The sequence below is a fragment of the Schistocerca cancellata genome, chromosome 12, assembly GCF_023864275.1.
Source record: "Schistocerca cancellata isolate TAMUIC-IGC-003103 chromosome 12, iqSchCanc2.1, whole genome shotgun sequence".
Lineage (NCBI taxonomy): Eukaryota > Metazoa > Arthropoda > Insecta > Orthoptera > Acrididae > Schistocerca > Schistocerca cancellata.
In genome coordinates this window covers 162477005-162491185 of record NC_064637.1, presented here as the reverse complement: position 1 = coordinate 162491185, position 14181 = coordinate 162477005, and the positions used below count along the sequence as shown (strand labels likewise).

General features: G+C 41.1%; 1 protein-coding gene across 1 annotated transcript in view; it reads right to left on the bottom strand.

Moving 5' to 3' along the window:
* LOC126109551 (histone-lysine N-methyltransferase 2C-like) overlaps nt 1–14181 on the bottom strand; it is a 417507-nt gene that overhangs the window by 104477 nt on the left and 298849 nt on the right. The window contains exon 58 of the mRNA XM_049914567.1: nt 9723–10022. Within this exon, the coding sequence (XP_049770524.1) occupies nt 9723–10022 (300 nt within the window). The remainder of the gene's footprint in view (nt 1–9722; nt 10023–14181) is intronic.

Below are 14181 nucleotides of genomic sequence, written 5' to 3'. Positions count from 1 at the left end.
AGCTGCAGTTTAATTGTAGTTCTTGAATGTTGATAATTTATATGAACCAATATTCAAATAATCAACCCACTCTGAAATACTAAGTGTTTTGAAATTTATGGTTTATAAATCTCAATAAAATTAAATTCCAGTGTCAGTTTAAAAACACAGAATTCCCCAGATATTTTTTTTTTATTTTTCTAGGTAAAATGTAATTGCATGAGAACTCCAGGTTTTCCAGAAGAAACACCATCCTGTGGATTGAACGCACACATTGAGAGAGAGGGGGTGAGACGGGGGGGTGGGGGGTGGGGGGGGGGGACTCCTTAATTTTTTGTGGAAGTTGATGGACTTTATTTAAACATGCTCATAGTGCCTACATAAGGAAGTTAAGTACTTAAAAAAGATCTAACAATCTTGTTGTTACAAAATATGGATAATCAAAACAAAAAGTCTGGTTTTCAAACACAGTATGGCAACTACTTTCCATAATTTATGTGGATACAAACCAGTGTTCACTAATGCTGTTAAAAGCTAAGCACCTCTCACATATGACAAATTTCTTTTCGGGGGGGATTGTTCCTGATTTTGACTGTCTCTGAAGATCCTAAGCTGTTTGCAGGCTCAAGTCATAACACGCAGTTACAGTTTCATACTAAAAATAAATAACTGTTTTTGTACAGACTTAGTCCTCACTGTTACTGATTATTAGTATCCTCATCCTAATAACACTCGGTTATTTGTTGTATGTCACAATTTTGCTGACACATGCACTGCTCTTCGAACTGATAGAAAAGCTTAGACAGTGTAAGGCAGAGTTTCTTCCCACTACTGATCAACATAAATTAGAATACTCTAAAACCGTATTGCAGCGAAAAATATTTCTTAACTCTTATATAGCCAACAGTGCCCCAGATGCCAAAAACAAAGATGCAGTGTAAATATTTATAGCAGCATTCCAAAATCAAATTAACAGTGATGAATCTTAATACAGTGCAAGACACACAACATTGCACAACACGTAACATTACTTAATGATGAAATTTAACTGTCTTTAGAAAAATAATTGGGAATGACTAAAGAGGGAAGGAGTATAATTGATGCCCGAACAAAAAGTATTGTTATTTTCTCGGGTGTCCCACATTCATCTCACACCACCACCTGATGAAATGTATTAGTGTAGGAATAGCGAAGTGTGTCCTCCATAGAATTAATGGTCCAGTCTTATATGTCCAAATATCTCCCATTATTGTGAAGCTCTGTAGTATCCACAGAATACGTGGAGTTGACATAACATTTCAAAACTGTTTGTGCTGGTGCCACAGAAAGTGTATATGTCGCGTATCCACTGTACGAGCCAGCTCGAGAAGCGGGTAAGTTGAGAAGGAAAGATGGAACAATGGAAGATCACAGTCTGACATTACAGTGACACTGAGGTAATTAGAGATGGAGCGCAAACTTGGATTACAAAAAGATGTCAAAGAACTCATCCCAGCATTTGCCTGGAGTGATTTAGTGAAATTTCAGAAAACTTTAACGTGGACGGCCGGGTGGGAATTTGAAAGTCCCAAATGCGACCGGTGTGCCTTCTCATTCAGTAAGTTAAGAAGGAACAAGCGACAAGTAACTGACGCTGAGATGTGTATGCCTGACTGACAAAAATGGGAAGTTTTACAAAACTGGGTGTACAATGAATCCATTTTGTGCAAGGAAATATCAAATTATGTCTGCAATTCCCTAACAGCTTATTAACATACGTAGACTGACTGCACGAAATGTCACCTAGACGGGAATCCTCATAAACACGCTTTCCGTATTATGTCAACTTCCACAAGACGGGAGTACACGTATCGACTTCGGTCGTGAAGTCGTTCACGAGATAAGTGCGTACCGTTGAAATGTAATCGGACGGCCTCTGTTCTTTCCCCTCTCTGATCATTTCTCGACTTCCACAGTTTTTAGTAGCGCCTGCCTACACTGAAATAATGTAACGTTCATTTTGCCAGCCACCTTTTGCCTCAACTGATCGGTGTATCGTCAGTGGCTCCGTGTGTCGGTGTCTTTCACACGTGTGCTCGCTCTCCTCCCGGTAGAGCTATACTTTAACGTATACCGCAAATAAAGCTCGCTTGCAAAGCACATAAACTGTGTACACACTACATTATTGAGGAAACAGGTAGAACAATGAGAACAGGGCAACAAAATGTGTGAGAATTGGGAAATGTGGCAATGCAGGAAGTTGCTCTGTGGTAGGCCACCGAAATAAATATGTGGTACGCCTAAACAGTTTGTTAATGCTGTCACAAAAAAGAGACAGTAGAAAACACAAATAAAATATTTTAATTCTGTTTTCAAACCATTTCCTTTGGCCAAAATACACTTTCGGTAGTATTGACGAAGATGCCCGAAAATGTCAGCAAAGGCTTCTTTCTCGAGCCATTTGAAGTTCACAACAGAGTACGTGACACACTAACTTTCCAAAAAAGTTGTTAGGTCAAAAAGGAATTTTACAGTGTCGAAGAGTATTTATCACACGAAACTGATACGTAATGTTATTTAGAATCATTGACCTTAAAATGCAGGCAAAACGGTTACGAAGTGATAATAAATGTCTGCTGTTTTTTATGTGTCCTATATTACACACATCTACATTTACTGCACATCGTGTAATCCTACAGGATCAAATACAATTCAATTAAAAATTCAGACGTAACAAGCACCACTACACTTCTTACTGCGAGGCAGCAGTTTGCAGAAGACAGATCTCCGACACACGTGCCAGTTAAGTCTCCACCTACGTAGCATTTGGGGACACAATCGATTCGAGTGCCAGAAATTGGGAAAAGGTATCACTCCACCGAGCCTCCGCAAATGACAGTGGCGGTACTGTCCGAGTCGGTCACCGATCACTCGGATACCAATCTCGTTTAAGTAGTTCTCGATTGCGTAACAGCAGCCGTCACACTCGTTCACAGCACAACTCGAGTCTACACAATTCGGATAAGCCGGTGTCACGAGGGAGGATCCGGAGGGCACGCATTCCGAAATAGCCGTCCGAGCCACGCACGTCGGGTCGGGCGTGTACGTTCGGCCAGTGAACAGACGGCACTGCTCTCGTCTGTAGTCTGGAAGTGGTTTCTCATTTGGGAGTGAACGTGATCGGTGGCTGTACCCGGGTAACAGGCTGTGCAGAAGTTACAGCAAAGCTCGTATACGGTACAGGTGCTCCCTTAGGTGGCCTTATCTCTGAAAGGGTAGGATAAGCCCGGGCCGGAGTGGGACGCGCCTGACGAGCCTCGCACCCGGATACGGCTCCTGTCGCGAGGCGTCGGGTACGTAAGTAATTGTACGTGGGTCTCGTAGTAATCCCAGTTAGTTGACGACAGAGCAAATGAGCATTCGCAGATAATTTGCCGCCGTGCACTCACATTCGTTTGCAGACGGGCATTTATATTAGCAGGGGTGGAATGGAATGTGAAATAATGAGCACAGCCTACGAACACTGCACGACTGTTTTTTGGTGCTGACAATCCGCAAAAAGAGTACAGCAACTAACAGTTAGACCCACAATGCAAAACTTTCATATTTAGAAAGGACAGTGAACCACTGTCTTGACAAAGTGAATGAAACAGTGCAAGAGAAGAATAATTTATGTGCCTGAATTTCTAATTAATTGTGAAATCAGTGCAGGTAGTGCACTTATCAATGAATTGCTGTGCCAGTTTTCCTTAGCATTATTCCAAAACTTTGTGAACATTTGTCGTTTGACTCTTTTCACGGCCTTGTAATAAGGAAGAAATTTAAAAGCAGAACACCAATTACTGACAACCGACACAACCTGAAGACAGGCTAATATTTACACACTCGGTTACAGAAACTGGAGATATTTAAGTTAGAAACTGTTCTGCATTTCAATAGCTACTATAGCTCAGATAGTTCCTGACGTGTGCAGTAACGTACGCAAAGCACTTCCGAGGATTTTATTAGCACACTGACTGACGTTACTGGCAATCTAGTGGCACCGAACGGGTTAAGGATCGCATAAGGAAGATAACGTCATTAAAACACGATTAATGTAATGTGAAACAACGTAGGTAACTGCGTGACATCTGCTATATAGTTTGTTAGAGGGCAGACACTGTGATCCTGTGTGTGTAAATCATTGCTATTTCATATCAAAAATCTTTAACTCGTACTTTGGGCACACAATTAGAGAGACCACGAACTTGAGCAACAAAAATGATTACGTCTTTCGTATATTTTCGATTTTAATCAGCACAATAGATACATTTTTGCACTCGTTCACTTTCAATTATTGTGTTCTTCTTTTTCATGAGAAATACACAGCTCGCGTTCTTTCATTCCGTTCCTGCCAGATGCGAGCACTCGACGAACTCGTCGCTTTTCTCGTGTCCCCAGTCGGACCTTTCCGTACTTCGGCAATATTCTACCGATCGTATTTCTTTCCCTCTGGCATTTACACTGTGGATCTCTCGAATTCCAGAGGCACCTACACTATCCGTATCCTGCTATCAGCACCATTACATTCTGTTCAGATTACTTCACACCAACATACACGTGTCGTATCGAGAACGGAAGTACTCGACACCGAAGCTTACTTTACTGCTAGTGCCGAGGCGGAGAGGACACGAACTTCCTCTGACCGTGAGCTCAAACACTGACAACCAGCATAACACAAACAAACACTAGTAAGTGTGAACCCGACACGACAGAATGACGTCGGTTCTCAATCCTCTGCTGTGTACACTAAAGAAAATTATCGTACAGTTGTGTCTGTTCCAGCTTCTGATACAAGGACATCGACTGAAAGTTTTGCAACTTCTTCAACCTGGTTTATGAACCTATTGACTGCTCAACTCTTGAACTATATGGTGAGTGGTTATCTTTAATGAATCTGATGAGAAACTGCTTTTCTCTCTCTTTTCTAAATTTTTTCCCACTGTGTGTTCCATCAGTTAACATAATAGAGGGAAGTGGTGCCCATCAGCTGCCTGTGAATTGTGTAAACAACATTACGTGTATTATAGTACGGTAACTGTCTACATATCATTTTTTGGGACAGAGACTGAGGACCGGCTCAGCATTTGTCTATGTGAGTTATGAAAACTGCCTAAAAATTTCACGCCTGTCGGGCAGTGCAGCAGACTGACTGTAGTTAATCTGCTGTACGGATTCGATACACATCCAGATCACCTCCTTAATTTTGTGCGCCACATGTAGAGCTGTACGAGCCGATCGAATAATGCACTTCTTTTGACACAAAAAATATAAATATCTCCTTTAATGACCTGTAATAATTTCCTATCGACAGTTGGGCACTGTTTTCACCTTTCTCCAGTTTATCGGTGGTGTCTAATATTAACTCGTACAGGAGTTGTTTTATCCGCCATCCTAAACGTTCTGTGCTTAACAATAATTTACTTTTAAACATTATTTTTAAAAGTCTGAGAGACTTTACAGAAACATTATCAGAATTGGGCTCAAATACTTCTTCACAGCGTGCACAAAGAAAGTGTTACGATGGTGTAATGAGAATACATATACCTCTCTGCTTGTACACCTTGCTGTAAACAAGTACAGTTCATACAGTTTCAACAATAAAAGTAAATATACCATACAAAACAAAGTAATAAAAATCTTTTATTGTAAGCTTTTAGGTGTACATGTGGTACTTATGGAATAACACAGTGCACACTTACTTAAAAAAAAATCGGAACACTTAAAAAATAAAATTCAATAATCAAAAATAAAATTAACTGAAGTAAATGGTCAGCTCCTTTAGAAAGATTACCAAAAATGTCTACAATATAAAGCAGATTTTTCAATAAGAGATCCAATTCAATAGAGTGTGTAGAGAACAGAGTCTGAGTGTTACTTCGTGAGCATCTCACCTCGTTTCACTGACAAAAGAAATTGTTAAAATGATGCGAATGGTGTTATGAAGAAAAAGCACGCCCCAACTGCTCCCATCACCTCCACAAGCTCACTACGGACCCACCGTTTAACCCACGAGGTCTGATCAAAGAGTAGCAACTGTTAATATTGGCAGACTGTTAGCTGAATCAGTAAGTACTACAGCAACAAAGGACATCTACGAAACGACTCATTAGTAACCACGTACTGAGAATACTATATATGACGAGGCTGGACAGCATTTACTAAAAATTCCTCAGATGCATATACAGCTGTTTTAATGACAACTGTACTGCAGAAATATTCTCAAGTGACAGGGTGTAGACTGCGCAAAATTCTACACACTGTATTCAGCTCACTTCTACGATTGTGTGTTAACGCAATAAACAAATGACAACCTACATTCAGCTCCTTAAAAATAGAAATAAAAAAACTTAAATAAAATGAGAGAGGCGGCAGAGGAACATGTGCCGAGGCTAATTCTCATCGAAACACTTATACGAAGGGGAAGAGGGGGCAGTATGGAGGAGTGGGGGTGGCGGCAACAGTTCAAACACTCCACTGTCTCCACATAAACATGATAAAAGTCACCTATGAGGTACTTTCAAATTACAAAGGTGACGAGGGTAAAATACAGGGAGCGAAAGCTTATTTACAGTTTGTACAGAAACCAGATGGCAGTTATAAGAGTCGAGGGGCATGAAAGGGAAGCAGTGGTTGGGAAGGGAGTGAGACAGGGTTGTAGCCTCTACCCGATGTTATTCAATCTATATATTGAGCAAGCAGTAAAGGAAACAAAAGAAAAATTTGGAGTAGGTATTAAAATCCATGGAGAAGAAATAAAAACTTTGAGGTTCGCCGATGACATTGTAATTCTGTCAGACGCAGCAAAGGACTTGCAAGAGCAGTTGAACGGAATGGACAGTGTGTTGAAAGGAGCATATAAGATGAACATCAACAAAAGCAAAACGAGAATAATGGAATGTAGTCGAATTAAGTCGGGTGATGCTGAGGGAATTAGATTAGGAAATGAGACACTTAAAGTAGTAAAGGAGTTTTGCTATTTGGGGAGCAAAATAACTGATGATGGTCGAAGTAGAGAGGATATAAAATGTAGACTGGCAATGGCAAGGAAAGCGTTTCTGAAGAAGAGGAATTTGTTAACATCGAGTATAGATTTCAGTGCCAGGAAGTCGTTTCTGAAAGTATTTGTATGGAGTGTAGCCATGTATGGAAGTGAAACGTGGACGATAAATAGTTTGGACAAGGAGAGAATAGAAGCTTTTGAAATGTGGTGCTACAGAAGAATGCTGAAGATTAGATGGGTAGATCACATAACTAATGAGGAGGTATTGAATAGAATTGGGGAGGAGTTTATGGCACACCTTGACAAGAAGAAGGGACCAGTTGGTAGGACATGTTCTGAGGCATCAAGGGATCACAAATTTAGCATTGGAGGGCAGCGTAGAGGGTAAAAATCGTAGAGGGAGACCAAGAGATGAATACACTAAGCAGATTCAGAAGGATGTAGGTTGCAGTAGGTACTGGGAGATGAAGAAGCTTGCACAGGATAGAATAGCATGGAGAGCTGCATCAAACCAGTCTCAGGACTGAAGACAACAACAACAACAACATGAGGTACGTGTGGACTGCAGACACAAATTGTCATAAACACAGAATTCTCGATATAATATCAATTTATAATGTGGCTTAAAATTCAGGACACTTAACTTACGAACAATAACTGACACTTTCCTTTCAAATAAATAATAGGGGCTGCAGTGTCTATCTGAAGCACACTCACATTAACTCCCGGCATCAGTAAAATGTTTTCCTCTATAAGGACTTCTTCTAGCAATCTGATGTGCAACTATACAAATTTGTCCTGTATAGATTTAGTAACAAAAAATATAACAATAATGAAATGAAGTGGATGTCACGGTACTTCCGAGAATACACGAATGTGACATTCAGGGAAACGATTTTAAAAGACCGACTGCACCACTGACAGACAGAATCCGCCTGAGTGCCTCGTATCTGTACGGAACTTCTGTATCTACTGCGGTATCAGATATCGTGTGGATTTCTAAGTGTGGAAATCCGCAGGTGAGCTTTTCCTAATCGTGTTTCAGGAGAGCAAACTGCACTGTTACCGCCATCTAGTCTGTAGTCTACCTCCTGCCAAACACGGGAGTGACATATTTGCCAATTATCCCACTTCCGAGCGTCGGAGAAAAAGTTGCGCCTATTTCAGATTTCTTTTACGGTTCTAGGCATTTTAAAGTTTTTCACTTTCTTTATGTACACACACTAGGATTCAGTTCATAAATTCCTTGTGTAATCAATCAGAATTTCTATTTTTCCAGTCTTTAGACACTTGAAGGTGTAACTACCATTCTACGAATTGTTCTCCATTTTATGAGTTTGGGTCTTACAGGAAAATCAGAACTACTTCAATTTTACGTCTCCTTATTTTCCACGCAAAGCACTGCTCATACAAGTCTGGGTAGATAATCCTGAAGAAATCCCCCTTTCGTTTTCAGCATGCACACTGTCAGTATGTGGATCACATCTGTCACAGTACTCTTAATTCGCAATTTGTGTACGTAGTCTATCTGGTACAAGAGTCTGCAAGTTTTATAAAACACAGTGTGTATGTGTTCCCGCTCTCCAGTGTCATAAAAAAAGGGTGCAGTCATGGTCTTACTGCCACACTGAGTCGTATTTGATTTATTCATATGACTTCTTGATTTAAGGTGACAGGACAGTCAGTCATACGTCCTTCCAATCTTGTCATTTATCATCTCACTCTCTCACTCTCTCTCTCTCTCTCTCTCTCTCTCTCTCTCTCTCTCTCTCTCTCTCACACACACACATACACACACACACACACACACACACACACACACACACACACATTTTGTGACAATGACACAACAATGATGTTTCGTGCTATATGAGAAGAGAGCACTACAAATGAACATTGTGAAGTTCTGTTCATTTGTATAGAACGAGACAGGTGAGTAAGGTTATGAATTACAGAACACTGTAATAAACTGGCAAATGGCAAAGATTGTATAACGGCCCAGAAGAGCAGAATGAAAAGTGAGTGAATATGCACTACGTCCTGCATAAGATAGTCACCTACAATACGATACACGATAGCACACCGAGTGATGAAGAATACTTTGCTATACTCCTGACTGCTTCTTTTGGAACTCTCATTTATACGGCCAACTACTGATTGACATCTTATCTGTAAGATGAGTAGTCAGTTCAGGATTCCCACTATTCCTATTTTACTCGTAACTTCCGTACATTCTCATTACTCGACTGACGGAAAGAAGGAGAGAGTCAAAAACCTTTTTCGTACGAGCTGAACTGTTTGTGCAATATTAAGAGGATCGTGTCAGAATGCGCATTTCGAACGAGCTGACAACAATCTAACGCGATAAAGTGAATACACCTACCAGAAACTACATTAATTTAGATATTCTATTTCATTTGTTCTCTGTTCGCTTGAAGAATTTTAAATCGACTGCAAACGTCTGACACAAAAAATAAAAATAATGTTTACGAGGACAATCACACCCAAAAATAAAAGTGAAAGTACATAAAAGAAGGTGGCTTCACTACACTGTCTACACATCGAGAACCGTAAAAAGAAATGAGAAAAATAACAGGTGGATAAGCAGACCTGGAAGTGGTAGCTACAGTGTTAGTACCGAGTGGAGTGCAGAGCAAAGAAAGCACACTTTGACCAGACCGAGTACACCGTGCGTGCGACAGGAGAGCAGAGCGATGCCTACGTCAGGACGCCGGGGCGCCTGTGCCGCGGCCCGCTGCTGCGCCTGCGGGGGCGGGGGCGGCCGCGCCCGCTCGTCCAGCAGCGGAGGCAGCAGGGCCGAGGGCGTCGGAGGCACCGGCCGCGCCAGCTGCTGCTCCAGGGACGGCACGGTCACTGCGGAGGCGGAGGTCGGGGGGAGGGGAGCTGCGGGGGGCGCCCGGCTGCAGCCGCCTCCGGCCGCGCCCGCGCCGCCCGTCGCGCAGCCCGCGTTCTGCAGCAGCTGCTTCAGCAGCACGTTCTGCGAGTCGTCCGCGGGGCGCACCTGTGGCAACCCCGCTGTAGCTGTCGCCGTCCGAACGAGACGAGAGGGACGGGGGGCCCGTTCCGCAGCTACCTCTGAAAATACTCTGCCTCTCCTCGGGAGCGGACCCCGTTCCCGTCCCTCTGCGAGGCAGAGTACGTCGAAAACTGGCTCCTCTCGCCGGCTGAATGTGCGGCTACTTCGAAATCGTGCGCTCGACCTGACCTCCCGACGTGACACTGTATGTACTTTTTCAGATACGAATGTAGAAGAGAGAATACGAATTGCGCACCTACTCTGGAAATATACCTGTACGTCGGTCGAATAGCTTTACGAGGTGAGAGTTCGACACTACAGAATTAAAAAAACTTCCGTTACTCGTGAGTAATAATTAAAAAGCCGTACTAAATTAAAGTGTAATCCGTATTAGGCCCGTATTGTAAATGAGGGCAGACACTACACATTAAAATCACTAGAACACTTGCCCTCACATAAAAACCAAATAGTAAAGCAACACAAAGAGGTGGTGACAGAAACAAAACGTTAATTGAAATCTGGGACTGAGAGATAGGTAAAAAAAGCGACTGTCCGTTATAAGGTATTCGAATAAAGTCGACAGAGGTGATTCCGACTAGTGTATCGGGGAAACACGGAACCTAAGGAAAATAACATGCAGTACAAACAATGTATAGAGAAGGGTAGTGGACACAATAATTAAGAATCACACAGAAAATGCAGACAAACTGAGACAGTAAAGATGAGGAAAGAAAAGCGGCAGACTCGAGTGTGATGTCAGTGAGGCACTCCTCCAGTTTCCTTCTTCTCTGCTGTAATCAGTCAACGGAAACAGCAGTGCTTAGCTCAATATTCACAGTTGTTCTCGTTATGCACCTCTCACTACAGTAACTGACTGTAAAACCTAGAGTTTTTATATGGTGGCTCAGCTTGTAAGTAAACTGTATGACTGTCAAGCAAGACGAATTGCTGGATGGAATAAATACAGTATGGACAGAGCAAATCGTTACTCACCACACAGAAGTGGTCTCGAATTGCAGAAATGTATAGTGAAAACTTTCAAATGAGGTCTTTCCCCTGAAATAGAAATCACACAAACGCACATTCACACAAATGCAACTCTCAAATGTGGGTATTGCCTCCCAGCTCCAGCACCCTGAGGCAGTGCCCACATATGTGTGAGTTGTGTGTAGTTTCTATTTCGGAAAAAGGCCCTCGTCCGGAAGATTAATATTTTAACTTTTTTCTTTTTTTTTTTTCACTGTTTCTGTATGTGACTCAGTTTCCCCTTTATGCAGTTAGTACCAATTTATCATTTCCACGATGTTATTGTGTGTCTATGAAGTAATTTAAATATGCAAAAAATATGCAACACTACTACCACTATTGACATTTTTTCCTATATCTGTTTAAGGATTCAGCTTTCATGTTATTACAGTAATTACAAGTATTTTAGAGTGCAGTATTTGCAGAATTTTTGCTGTGGAAACTCTATAGTTTCCTTCATTTCTGCACTTCAGACTAAAATTATGAGAAGACACTGCTAAAAAAATGAAGATAACAGGCAATGTGCATGTAACACAATTTTTAAGTACACATTTGGAAAATATACATAATTAACACAGTACGACTGCTCACATTCCTTATTATCAGGGCAGATGGGGAACTGGAAATGTGAAGAAAGACTTACCAATAACTGCATCAAACTGCCATTGCCACTGACATGGGGAAAGCCCCAGACCCAGCAAACCGACTCGGCTCACATTTGGTAGGTCACTTATGAACCACGTCAAAAATAATTTGTGAAAAAGATTTAGGTAGTTAATGGTGGTATAGGTGCTTAAGCAATAGTTGTAAGAGTTTCTTTTCCAGGCAAGGGTGGGACACGTATTTTAAGAGTTCTCCATTTTCGTAGTACACAAATGACCTGCCAAACATCATCAGTCGAATCAGCTGACCGTGTCCTAAGCTGCTCCCTTGTGAAAAATTTAAGAAAAGTGTGAAATTTACATCTACATATATTACACAAGTACTTACCAATGACTGTCATTGGAACACTAACAGACTACGTCTCAAGAAATATAAAAGACAAACGTTCTGTTTTCAAAACAATGACCCATGCCTCAAAAGTGAGGTGAAGCACAAGAATCTGAACTGCTACAGACAGAAGTTGTTTGCAGCCACAGATGCCTGAATCTCGGTGCAATCGGAAGCTCGAGTAAACCACTGGTACTCCTCTGACACCCAATCTTGCTAACATACTCAAAAGCTATTGATCTTTCAAGAAATTCAGTGGAGTTGAACATCCGTGGGCATAAAATGAACTCTACTGTAAAAAATACACTGTTGTCCATTAGACTGTAACACCAAGAAGTGTAGCGAATAACAAAATTCTACTATAAAAAACAGTCACAGCTTGCAAAATGCTTTTTATTAACTCGAGAATGACACACTTCACCTGGACACAGTGTCATCAGGTTACCTCAAAATATGAAGACAATAACATTACATTCTGTGTGGTCCTATTCCAGACTGCCATAAAAAGCAAAATAAGCTCGAATAACCGATCGAGTAAAATTATATAGAGGAATATTATGTAGCTTGTGTTGAAAAAATCAGAAATTTTCTGTCAAAAGCAAAGTCAAGAAGGCATGATATCGAATAAAATGTACTAAAAGGCAACCTATACAGAAAAAAAAAAAATATTAAAAATTAATGAAATAAAATCGCCGGGATCAGGCACGAGCAGAGAACGAAGGAGAAACCGAAAAATGGATATTAGGGAATGTGTCCTAAGCTACAGCTAAACTCTTTAGTGGTCAAAATATAAGAACAGTGTATACCACCTCTAACAACACCCAATATCAATAGATGGGAACTTAGGGGTTTTGCTCCACGCTCCCAAAGGACAGAGGCTCAATCCGCTCGAAGAGAGAGAAATTGTTAAACGTTCACACGATACGAAAGATATGTTACTCAATAACCAGTTATCAGGCAAAAACCAGGTTCTCTCATGTTTTTATGTTTCCCATTTTTAAACAATTTGTTGGTTTTAGCTTTTTATTACCAGCATCTTGGTCACTTGTCATGTGTATGCAGTTGTATTTTATCTTTTTAGCATTGTTACGTTTTAGCTATTACATATTTTATTTCATTATTCTTTCACACTGCTTTTGAGCAAAAGGGTTTTCTGTGCCTCTGCACAACGCTTTTGATCTAGCACAATCTGCATTGTGTATATTCCCATATACTCTATTACATTTTTATTTATTTCTTAATTTATCCATTACTATCTGAATTTTATGCCCACTGTTATTACACTGCACACTCGAAGGCAGTGCCACGTGGCAACTGTCATTACTACTAGCCCAATATTTTGCACGACCTCCTGTCGTTCGTACGTATACACTAAATGCATACAGACAGGCCTCCGGGGCAGTTTTAGCATACACTTACATTAAGAGTTTGCGTGCGAGGTCCCGTTCTGCCCTGCTGTGCCTGTCGCGCCTCTGCGAGGTACTACTCATTTTTCAGTTTCACCTTCGTCCTCTACTTGTGCCTTATCCCCGTGATTGTATTTCATTGATGTTTAATATTTGTTTCCATTCAGGTTGCCTTTTACTACATTTTATTCGGTGTCTGCCTTCTTGACAAATGCTTTTTGGCAGAAAATTTCTGATATTTCAATGTTACATTATGTTTGTGTATATAATTTTATTCGATTGAATTTTGAAGCTTATTTTGATTTTACAACAATCCAGAAAGGACCACGCCACATTTACTGTAATGTTTTCGTTCCCTTATATTTTCAGATAACCTGAGGATGCCTTATCCGTGCAAAATGAGTCATTCTCGAGTTAATTCAGAACACTGTGCAACCTACAACTGTTTTTTTTTTAAATAGTAACAATAGAAGGTTGCTCTGCAACCACACCAACACGGATATAATTTTTAACAAAATTTTCCTCTATGTGGGTAAAGGGTACAGTGGGATAGCGTGTACGTCACTCTGTGTCACTCTACATTAGAGTTCACTGACCGAATGGCTGCGAAGTGCTGAAGCACCAGTCTCTCGGCAACTCGTGATCGGACATTTATTTGACGAGTGAGGCACGTTTAAAACATTCTGGTCGAGGCGACAGTCGAACACTTCCAGCACCGAGGC